The 11,404-nt window shown below is 42.2% G+C and overlaps 1 protein-coding gene and 1 pseudogene across 1 annotated transcript; one reads left to right on the top strand and one right to left on the bottom strand.

Moving 5' to 3' along the window:
- Positions 1-2,439: 2,439 nt before the first annotated feature.
- Positions 2,440-4,898, bottom strand: LOC104874366 (eotaxin). The gene is made up of 3 exons (XM_010641387.2): positions 4,636-4,898; positions 3,405-3,516; positions 2,440-2,968 (listed from the first exon to the last, which is right to left on the bottom strand). The coding sequence occupies exons 1-3, from the start codon at positions 4,709-4,711 to the stop codon at positions 2,863-2,865; spliced, it is 294 nt and encodes a 97-aa protein (XP_010639689.1). The 5' UTR covers positions 4,712-4,898; the 3' UTR covers positions 2,440-2,862.
- A 3,424-nt stretch (positions 4,899-8,322) lies between these two features.
- On the top strand, positions 8,323-11,092 carry LOC104874373 (annotated as a pseudogene).
- Positions 11,093-11,404: the final 312 nt, after the last annotated feature.

The following is an 11,404-nucleotide window of genomic DNA, read 5'->3' as shown; positions in this document are numbered from 1 at the left end:
ATTCCTTGAAAGACAAGATGGAAAGTTTGGCATAGGGCTTGAAAAGAATTATGTTCAGTCCTTCATAAATAGAGGACACCTTTCCATTTCTTCTCCCTCCTTGATGTCCGAGATTTGTGTGGTACAGGTGGATCTGTTGATCCTGGTGAGCTGTTCCATAGCCATTCCACAGCCTTTTTGACATGGAAGTATACCCATCTCCAGTTGGTGTTTAGGGACAATGTCTACTTGGTTATAGAAGAGGAAGAGAGGTATACCTGGGGTGAGGGCCAGTGATGCTCTGGATGTGTACCACCATTATGTGGTAGACACTAAAAGCTTTCTGAATATTTCTGGAATCCTTGATTGTATTTGAGGCTGTCAGAAGAGCCTTCCAGAAAGGCTCAGTCTGAGATAGAGTTGGTGTTCCAGTTACCTTGTCCCCTATCTACCTTGGAATGTGAGTGCAGAACATTCTGATAGCCTTCTTTGCTTCAGTGGGCAGACATAGTGATGCTTTCCAAGGGACAGTACTTTCAGAGTAGAAGATTTTATGAGGTCATTGGTCAGTCCTCTATTTTCCTCCCTAAAAGATACTACCATCCTAATCTCATAGGAGGGGTGACCAAGGCCCAAAATAACACAGGGAGAGAGAGATCAGTTCTGAGGATAAAGCCGAGGTTACTTGCCTCACGGATCAATGCCTTTTCTGGTAGCACATGTTGTCATTTTTTTCCCCATTAAGTTTATTGGTACATTTTAGGTCTACAGTACAGTTACATTCATCACTAGGATCTTGTACTTTTACATGATGTATCTTGGTTCTTGTTTTTTATTTGTTTTTGTACCAGGGATCAAACTTGGGTCCTTGCCCTTGCAAGGCAGGCAGCAGAACCACTGAGCTAAACCTCCAGCAGTTCTTGCTTTTTTTTAGTCATGTGCCAAGGCCAACTTGGTCCCAGTAGAGTTTGATGTGAATGGTGTCCCATGGAGCTGTGCAATACAGTGATCTGGTGGACATAGCATAATACAGCAGTCTGTCCACCTCCCCAAGATCAGAAGCCTCAGACTGTGTACATGGTTACACCAGAAGGTTTCTACTGTTGGGGACATACTTGGCTCTGTGTCTAGGCATGTGACTGACAGAGAGGCTGTTTGATTTATAAGCCACAAAGGAATCCTAATTGGAGTTGCTTATACAGGAAAAGAAGTCCTGTCCCCTCGAGGGGAAGTTCTCAAGCTTGTACAGTTAGGGCATAAGGATGTAGTGTTAGAAGGAAGTTAGTTTTCTGAGTTTAAGAAGCTACACTTTAATGGCAGAGTTGGGGAAGTCTCCTTGCCACCGTTCCTATTTCTCTATCCAGACCATTCAGCATTTCACCCTGCCTTGGCTCATTCTTCTTGCAGTTACCTTTTCCCCTCCCCATGTATCAGTGCTCAATTTCCATCTCCTGATGCTTTTTGGTACCTGTTGCAATAGTATAAAAACTACACATCCCTTCCATTCCCAATCTACTCTATAACCCCTACTCTTCCTGAAGTTCTTATCTTGGATCTTCTACTCCTACGAATCAAAACTATCAATGCCTATTATTACTATGGTGACTATATGCTCCAGTGTTCCTGGAGCGATTAGTTTATATCTGGTCTCCAAAAGTAACTATTCATAAGGTTACTGGTTACTCTGAAAGCATCTTGAGTCAGGTGAAATGAATTATGTTTTCCCCTTAGTTTCACTCTTTGCAGGGAGCACAAACTCCCATCTGGACAGCCTGGCCTAAACCTTTTTTCCAGGTTTCTCCATCACACTATATATGCTCTAATCCTGATCCCTTCAGATGGGTATCCACACAACTTGATAAGCATCGTATCCATCCCTTCTAGGCATTTATTCAAGCAATGTCTCTCTTCTACCTGAACTGAACAGCCTTTCGAAGAGCACCCATATATTTCACCATCTTGCCTCTGAAGCATTCACTTAAACCTCCTGTGCATGATAACGTGGCCTCACTCTGGTTTTCCAACGTTTGTACTGTTGCAAGACGGACCAGTAAAGATGATCAGCAGAAAAATGCCACAGGCTCTTGCAACAGGTGACCTGAGAGACTTAGGAAAGCATGAGGTGGGTGAAGGAGGGAATGGTGGGGGAGGCTCCGGGAGAGTATGTGGCTGAAAACTTGGAATCTGGGAAATCACAGATGAGAGCAATATCTAAGGGCTGGAATACATTTTCTGGTCTTGTTCGTTTTAGTTTGAATTTCAGTGAAGATGAGCCACACCAAAGAGCCATCTGCCAGGTACTCAGCTCCTTCCATCCCAATCCTCTCATCCACTGCCATCTTTACCTCTATCCCATCTCAATGTGAATTCCTCACAAAGATTGCAACTGAAGACAGTAACAAAATATGTATATATATTCCGTATATTCTGGAAACAGCATTTACTTTTATTCATCACCTTGAGTCACACCTTGGGCCCTCCTAAAATTACCAGGCATTTTCACACTGTTGATCTTTTCTAGGACCCTTACAAGATTACAGGGAGGTAGAAAGGAGTTTACTGGATGCTGAGAGTCACACTTCCCTACACTTGGCAGGGGAAGGGATGGGGGCTCACAGAGGGCAAGGGATCCTCTCAAAACTTTACATTTAAAAAATGAGTGATATACATAATATATATTTAAAGACTTCAATAACTCAAATACAGTTTTTAAAAATTATTAAATAAAACCCATCCTTTTCAGGAATGATGAGATTATTTCATGGAGTCAGACGCGCTTCTGTTGCACCATGAGGTCCTATGATGAGATTATTTCAGAATGCATCTTAGGAAGGAAAAATAAACCAAGCATTTATCAGGCTCTGTTATTCTCTAGAAAGGTGATTATGGCTTTGTCGTCTGGGGTATTTGTTCCAGGTACTTTATAGAGTTCTGAACCCACTTCTGCTTGGGGTCAGCACATATCTCCTTGTTCAGTTTGGTCTTGAAGCTGTGGAATGAAAGAAATTAATTAGAAAGGATTCTCTTTAAAAATTCTGCCTATTCAACTCTAAACATTCTGGGGAAAGGGCAAAGGGGTTGCTGTGAGAGAGAAAAGGGGGCAGAGGAAAGATAGGACTATAGGGTTGGCTGCTGCTTTTTTTTTTTTTGTACCAGGGATAGAACTCGGGTCCTTGCGCTTGCGAGGCAGGCCACCAAACCGCTGAGCTAAATCCCTGGCCCTGGCTGCTGCTTTTGATGGCCATATAAAGCCATTATTTTTCTTCACTCAAAGAAAACATATAAACTTTTTCTGTTGTGTGAGTCCACAAGTAGGATCATAGAGGTCAAACTGTCTGAGCCTGTAACTCTGTGTCTAAGTGACTCTGATTGCATTCTAGAAATGAGATTTTGGTTCCCAGGAAAGGTGAGCTTTGTTTACTCACATCACAGCTGTTTGGGGACATTTGCTGCTGGCGATTACTCTGTAGCTCTCTAGTCTCTGCATGGGGATCTTCTTACTGGTCAAAGAAAAGCAGCAGGTATTCGGGACCATACCTGTATTTAGGGGAGAAAATGATTAGAAAGAGCCACTCATGGTATGCAGATAGCTCCGAGCTTGACTTCAGAAGGGAAGGAGGAAGTTAGGAGAAGGTCAGGACCTGTAAGCCGTAGAAGTAGAACCTGCCCATCATGAAGTCCTCTGCCTGTGCCCTTTTCATCTGTGCGTACAATAGGAATCTCTCACCTCTAATGAGGATATAGAAAAAGCTTGCTCAGTGCCATGCATTCCCACTCTGTCATTATGAGGGGCTGTATGGCTCAGTGATGGTCACAGTAGTGTTCACCAAATACTCTCAAATGCTTTCTGGATTCAAGGTAGGCTGGCACTTTTTGACCACTTTTGATTGGCTGGAGCCATTCACTAGTTTTGACCAATAAGAGAAGATGAAGTGGCATATGTCATTTCTGAACCAGTGTGTGTTACCTATGTACAGTAGCAAGTCTAAAGCCCCGAGTATGTAGTGCAGTAGCTTGAGTTCATGCATTATAGACATTGGGTATAAGCAAGAAAATGGCCCTTAATTAATTTAATTAATTGTGATAGCCAGTTGGTAATTAGGATTACTGCTGTAGCATGCTTTTTAGCTTATAGGGACTGATATACTCAGTAAATATACATCATCAGAAGATGGGAAAGTGAATTACAGTACAAGCACCCAAATATTCCCCAATAGAGTCAAAATCAGTTCCCTGGACACAATGTCCTGAGACCCTTCCATTCTAATTACTGCATTGAAGGCTGTCTTGGAGTTTGGCAAAATTTTGGGATCTCCAAGCAACAGATTTTCCCCCTTCACCACTGTCAAAACTACCCACCATGTTATGCCTAACTGAGAGAGAGAGAGAGAGAGAGAGAGAGAGAGAGACAGAGAGAGAGAGACAGAGAGAGAGAGAAAGACAGAGAGAGACACAGAGAGAGAGAGACAGAGAGAGAGAGAGACAGAGAGAGACAGAGAGAGAGAGAGAGAGAGAAAACCAGTGATGTCCAGACCCTAGCTCATCCAGTTAGAGACCTGTTTTTCAATCTTTCAAATACAAGATTTTCTCTGAATATTCATGCTAACCTGATGATTCTGGAGATAAGTAGTTTCCCTTAAGGAAGGAGGGCCTTACCTGGCTGAGCAAGCGCCTGGGGACTGAAAGTGGTGGCTGTGAGCAGCAGGCACAGAAACAACACGGAGTCCTTCATATTGGAGTGTGCAGATGGGTTTCAGACTGACAGCAGATAGTTCCTGGATAGTTCTCAGCCTCTCTGCTATTTCTGGCTGTTCAGCCTGCCTTTATAGGGAGAGAATGGGTGGGAAGCTTCCAGGGAATCCTTGGTCAAGAAGGGTCGAGATCAACTCATGACGAGGGGATCTTGAACTCCTGCCACATTTTAGCTCTTGGAAAGGCAGAAGAGAGGCAAACTCATGCGTGTGACTTGGCACCTGTCTCATCTGTCCTGGGATGTGGAGCGGAGGAGAAGGAAATATGTGATTATGAAATGTAAACAAATTTCTGAAGTGGGACAAAGAAGCAAAGAAACAGAGCTTGGGGGAACACACTGACATACACTTGGTATTTGTGTACATCTGGTGGTTTTCAGGGTCTTGTAGGCCAGGAAGGACCCCTAAAACTTCTTCTAGGATCCCACCCACATGCAGAGACTGCTCAGCAGCTCTGAACTCTGTTAGGTCTCTGTGACTCAGAAAGGCTAGCACAGGAAAGCCTTTGCCCTATAACCTAATCAAGTGAAAACAACATTTTAGCCCTGCTGATCTCGAATTCTTGTGAATTTTAAAGCTATCTGATTAGCTGCTGAAATTCTTCTGCAAACAGAAGCGAGCTCCTAGGCATTAAATAATACTAGAGTGGGGTGATTCTGTTTGCAGCAAAATAGATGCCTACCACCCCACTCCCGTACATGCCAAGAATTCAAGGGTCACATCTGAAACATCAGCCTTCCAGTTTACCCTTACCCCTAAAGCACATATAGGATGAGGTATCTGATGGCTTAAAAACATAAAATTGACAAGTGACATGTCTCCTTTTGTGTAGGAAAGGGTACAAGGGGCGGCAGCACATTTAAGGCATGTTATGGCCTCAGATACTACCTGGGAGACACTTTGTAGTTGTTTCTTGGCTTTTACAGCCACATGTCCATGTCAAATTGATTGATTTATAAGATGGCATAGAACGGTGGGTTCAGAAGGACTCTGAAGATTCTCCTTGGGTTAGGAGAAGACTTTATTGTGCTTGACTGGTGATTTCTGCCATAAGTACAGGCTTAGAGAACGCGCTTGCTGGTTTACAAAGTCTCTATGCTCCTATCCAGAATAACTGGCCTACAAAAGCACCTTGTCATGTCTGTTCTTTGCTGTTCAGTTCCAGGTGAGAAGGTCTAGTAGGGAAACTGGATCCAGGATTCCTGAGTTTGGATGATGGCTCTGCCACTGACAAGTTTGATCCATTGATCAAATTTGATGCCATTTAATGTCATGGATCACTGGGGATGGCAATCATACTCATCCTAGGAGACTGTCATGTGAGTTAAATGGGTTGATATACACATGTCTCAGGAGAGTGACTGAATCTCTGTAGAAGCTAGGCAATTAGAAGTTAATAGTTTTTATTATTAAGAATGGGGCTGAATTTGTGGACTAGGGGATGCTGCAAAGAGGCTGGGATTTCTCCCACTCATTCTTCCAAAATTTCCACTGCCTCCAAGTAAAGTCAGCCCTTGGCTTCCATTTATGCCTAAATTGTACAAGTGAGGGGTGTAAGCTCTTAGAAATTATCTCAATACAAATGTTTGGAATGTTCTTGACCTCATTGATTCTTGGCTGATAAGTGATCATGTGCCTTAGCAGGAAAAATTCCTTGTTAATTTAGAGTTTACAAGGCCTTATCCACAAATGACTTTTCAGCTTTGTGTTTTTCTTTCCAAGCTTTGGAGTTTCATGTGGTCTCCAGAAACCTCAGTGGGATAAAATAAAATAGATCCTGAGATGTCCAACTCAGCAGCTGTTCTAGCCAGCTGCCTGGCTGTCTCTAGCAAGTGGGAGCAGGGACACTGGCTTTCTTCTCTTCTGTCTTCTTTGGAGATTTCTCATTTAGCAGTGACCAAGAATGGATCCCTCACTTGCTTATGACTTGCTGTTGCCTGATGAATGAGTGGACACTGGTCATAAAAAACTCTGAAAGATGGGTAGGAAGGGGGTCCACCAATGAGAAAACACTGGCTTAATTGTTTCCAAGGAATAGTGAATGATTAGCTGGGAAGGATTCATGGCTTCTTGCTTTGCTTTGCTTGCACCAGATTTTCTTTGCTGTGGTAGAATTATAGATAAATTTTGGAGGAGACATAGACATTTATTTTATTCCAATTTTCTCTTTAAAAAAAGAATGGAAGGCCGAAGCTTATTGTAACTATGACCTCATGTTTGTTGCTTGCCACTAGAAAAGGCCAGTGACTTGAGGACAAGGTGTTGGGGCCAGAAAAAATACTGATTTGGAAAGCTAGCAAACCAAAGACAAGGGAGGCTTTCTCCAACAGAGGCCATCTTGCTAAGGGGTTGCAGGTACAAGGCCTCTAGGGAGAATCTGGGGGAAGCATGTCAGATAAGCAGGCATTCAGAGGAGTTCCAGATTCCACGTTAGTCACATTTTGCGTGGTCATGGTCTGCTTTTCGGATTTACAAACTGCTGTTATCTGCAGATGACTGGATGTTTCAGTTTCCGTAAATATGAAGCAAAATGACCAATTAATAGAGTTTCTTGACTCAGGTTCCTTATCGTTTCTTGCCCTAGAGATGCTTGATTATATAAAAGGCTAGTTTTCTTCAGAGGACTGGGGGAAGATAATGTTCACTGGAAAACAGTTTTCAACCCTTTAGGTGGCTTTTGTCAGAGATGTCTACAGAAAATCTGGGAGACTAATAATGTATTGCCCAACTGTGTGATTTCCAAATTTAGTCATTTTAAAAAGTCAACTGAAAACAAGTGAAGCTGGATGGTTTATTTAATTTTTCCTCAGTGATAGCTTGAAGATAAATGACAGAATCCTATAGGCTGCTTGGTGATTTAGTCAGACCTGAGCCTGGAGCCTATTTCTCTTAACTACTTGTAATATAAAATCTTTCCTGCCTTGTAAATCTTGCCTCTGTTTTCCCTTTTGCGAAGCAGGACCAAGTAAGTTCCAATTCTTCTCTTTTGTAAGGACCACTGAGACAGTACCTGCAGTTTCTTGTCACTTTTGGAGGAAATTTGTCCCAAGTTTTATGTTAGTATAAATATTCCAACCATGTATTGAGCAAATAGCGAGTTTTATGGGTTGGCTTAGTTAATCCTTCCAACCAACCCAAGGAGTAGGTATCATAATTAACTATTTTATTTTCTTTTAACATTTATTTCTTTACATTTTATTTTTTATGAGTGCATATTTAGTCAAGGATTAGTTTCATTTAGGATATTTACACATGTGTATATCTTACCTTGGTCATTTTCTCCCTTTCTTTGCCCGTCCCTTTCTTTCATCACTAATGGTTTCCTTTAATTAAGTCCATTTTAATTCCTTTTTTGATGTTTGTTTTTGAGTCAGAGTCTTGCTACGTAGTTCAGGCTGATCTTGAACTCACTATGTAGCTCAGGCTGGGCTACCCTTCAACATCAATAGCAACAATTCCAGTAAATTCATTGCAACACGTTTCCATTTTGGTTTGTGTGGCGGCCAGCTATGGGGAGAGCTTGTCCATGGTGCTTTTTCTAAAGAGTGACTCAGAAACAGGCTTCATGGACTCTACAGTGAATCCTTGGACAATGGCTTCCAAGTTCACTGGGTACAGAGATGTTTTAAAATAGGAATGAAAGGCATGGATGTAGCTTGCATTACCTCTGCTTGTCACTGACCTTAACTCCTCTTATGCCTCCAGTGTGACTGCCGGTGGGACAGAAAGGAAGAGAAGCACACTAGTATTTGCTGAGGGCTAATGGTTTGTCACAGTCTGTTCTTGGCTTATATCTGTGGAGAAAACATAATTAGTCCATCACTGGGACAGACAGCTCAAAGTACCATTAATCATTACATCATCTGAAATGCAGAGCATCTCCCCACCCTGTACATCACCCTGTATGTACAGATCCTCTCTGTTCCATGAAGCTGTGGATCCACCTTGTTCAGTGACCAGGGCACTAAAAGGACAGGTCATATAAAGAACGTGTATAAAGTTTTTAAAAGAGAGCATTTTGTAATCAGTACCCTCATACATGGAGGGGAAGGTGGTAAATACTAATGTCCAGTGCCTTGTAGCAATCCTACAACCCTTCAGGCAGACGGAAGTCTCCCCTCCTTATTTCGGCTTGGTTCTGCTCACCCATCTATCCTTTGATCCTGGCTCAGGCTTGTCCTGAAAAGGCCCCTCATTTTTCATTCTCCCTTTGGGCTTCCATCAGAAGTGATGAAGTAATACTTGCTCTTCTTGAGGCCCTGTAGCCTTTGTGGGCTGCTTGTGGTAATTCGAGGCTTGAAGTTTGTTTGTATTTTGAATTGTCCATGGATCTATCTATCTATCTAATCTATCACCTATGTACCTATCTATTCAGGCTCACTAATTATACCTTTATCACTCACCTTTGATATCTTTAAGAGCTTCTTAAGTCTTTGTACTCAATCAATTCTGCATGCCACTGTTCGAATTTCTCGATGTACTTCTCAAATTATGCCTTCCCCCCACCCCCTCTCTTTAATGAGAAAGCTTGAAGTGGCAACGTTGAAGTGGTAAGGCTTCTTCCTGATTGTGGCCCTGCATCACTTTGACCAACTAGTTGTCCTGGATTTTAATCAGTGAATTTTAAAATTCTTAAATATCTTTTCTTACTTTTTGGAGCCTAGAAACACATTACTTTTCCACCAGTTTAAGTTTTGAAGTCTATGAACTTTATTCTCTTACCTTTTTATTTGGAGAAGAGCCAATTCTTGCCTGAGCTATTTTCCTTGCCGCAATACCTTGAGAAATGTGGACAAAAAACAACCAACACACTACTTATATGTATTTTTCAAATTTCCTCCTTGGTGCTACAGTTTCAGCAGGCGGCACTTGACAGCTCTGATACTTTTAAAACATGAATCTATATATTTTTTCAACCTGAGAAATTCTCTTCCCTTTCTGCCTGCTATCAAATGTCTAGAAAACCATGTTTCTGGTTTTTAATGGCAACTCCTGATTGAAGTAGCAATTCCTCTGTTTTTTTCGGGGTTGATCTGAGCTCCAACCATCAGTGGTCAGTGGCTTACCATCCAGAAGTTCAATTCTCTCTCATATCACAGTTCAGGGTAGGCTCCATGGCTCTCTTCTAACCAGTGACCCATAACTTGGGGATGTGGGTTGCTTCTGCCTTAAAGTTGAGCTTTATGGAAGACATTGTCTTCCAGGTCATCTTAATGGGGAAAGAGGAGGTTGGAAATACAGGCTGTTGTAGGGACTAGGTCTGGAAGTGGCTTACCATCATTTTGTCCCATGACCAGTTGGTTAGAATTTAGTCACATGGACCTCAAGTAAATACAGTTTATGCTGAAGAATGTAGAAAGGACCATAGATGTGTGATGGCACTCACAGTATGCTTCTTTAAGACTAGTATACACCCAGCAGCCAGCACTAGAAGGCAGAAAATTTGAGAAAAAAATATTCTTCATGCACTCAGCTTCCTGCCTCACAGCCACTGCCAGACTGGGCCAGGGATGGCCACTCCAGGGTCCAGGGTGGGGTGAGGAGATGTACCAACCTGCTAAATCCATCAAATTCATCACTTTTACATCTCCAGGGGAATTTAATGAAGCTTTCAGGGATGACCAGAGGCCACTTTAACAATGACACTCTCCTGGGGAAAGGGCAGTACATGCATTTGCCTAGTGTAACATGGATCAGTTCACACTGGTGAAGAGAGAAGAAGAGGAGGACAAGGTTTTTGTTGCAGAGCCTGGTGTCGCGGTTAACAGCAGATTATTAGATCCAAGAGGCCACATTTCCTGTAAGTTTCATCACCTAAGAAAAGCAACAAATAATCCCCAGCCAGAGGAAGTAGATGGAAGTTTGCAGTCTTGGAAAGAATCCCCTGGCAGTATTTTACGAGCCTATGTGAAACATCATTATTCCAACAGCTTCTGTACTGTTTATGCTAACTTGATAGAACAGGAAATAGATGATTATTGCATGCATTGAAAGCTACCCATTTCAGCCTCAAAACTTCTGGTGTGGTCGTCGGAGAGCAGAATACAAGTTTGCCAGCTCACCACCTACAGCCTGAGTGATTAGAGTGCTCAGCACTCAAGTTCACCACATATTCTGCAATGGCAGTGTTCAGTTGGTTAGTCATACAGATGTGTAAGATTCAACATCTGTTTTGAATGAAGTCCAGACCACCAGGGAGTTAATTAAAATCAAAGACAGTGCAGAGAATGAGAATTGGACAGTGATTAGTGAACACAGCATCAGACACCACATTCAAGGCATTAAGCCAGCAGCTTCCAGTTACCAGCACCAAAATCAGCTGGAATGAGATACTCAGCTGCAAGTTTGGCAAAGAAATGTGAAATGTTTAAAGTACAAGTATAGGATTCTTCACTATGTGGAAAGAAAAAGATTCAACATGTGTTCATATGATAAGTGATTTATAAACAAAAGTGATATTTTGTTAGGGCTTTCAAACTTACCAGGTTTTCTAGCCTCACGGAATACTGTTATATCTATAGCCCTGTCTTGAGTTGTTTGTATTATTCACCTTGCAATTGCCTGTTTTCACTTAATCTATTTGTAAATCTTTTTGTTTGTTTGTTTAATTCTGCAGTGGAGAGAGAGAGAGAGAGAGAGAGAGAGAGAGAGAGAGGTGGGGGGAGAGGGAGGGA

This window comes from Fukomys damarensis, unplaced genomic scaffold (assembly GCF_012274545.1).
Source record: "Fukomys damarensis isolate Sample0158 unplaced genomic scaffold, DMR_v1.0_HiC HiC_scaffold_13, whole genome shotgun sequence".
Lineage (NCBI taxonomy): Eukaryota > Metazoa > Chordata > Mammalia > Rodentia > Bathyergidae > Fukomys > Fukomys damarensis.
This window is presented reverse-complemented; position numbering and strand designations above follow the sequence as displayed.

Excerpts from the sequence above, each read along its gene's own strand:
- LOC104874366 (XM_010641387.2), bottom strand. The coding sequence starts at position 4,711 with ATGAAGGACTCCGTGTTGTTTCTGTGCCTGCTGCTCACAGCCACCACT. Across the intron at positions 3,517-4,635 it reads CCAGGCGCTTGCTCAGCCAG|GTATGGTCCCGAATACCTGC; the intron begins GTAAGGCCCTCC and ends CCCTAAATACAG. Across the intron at positions 2,969-3,404 it reads TGTCCCCAAACAGCTGTGAT|CTTCAAGACCAAACTGAACA; the intron begins GTGAGTAAACAA and ends TTCATTCCACAG.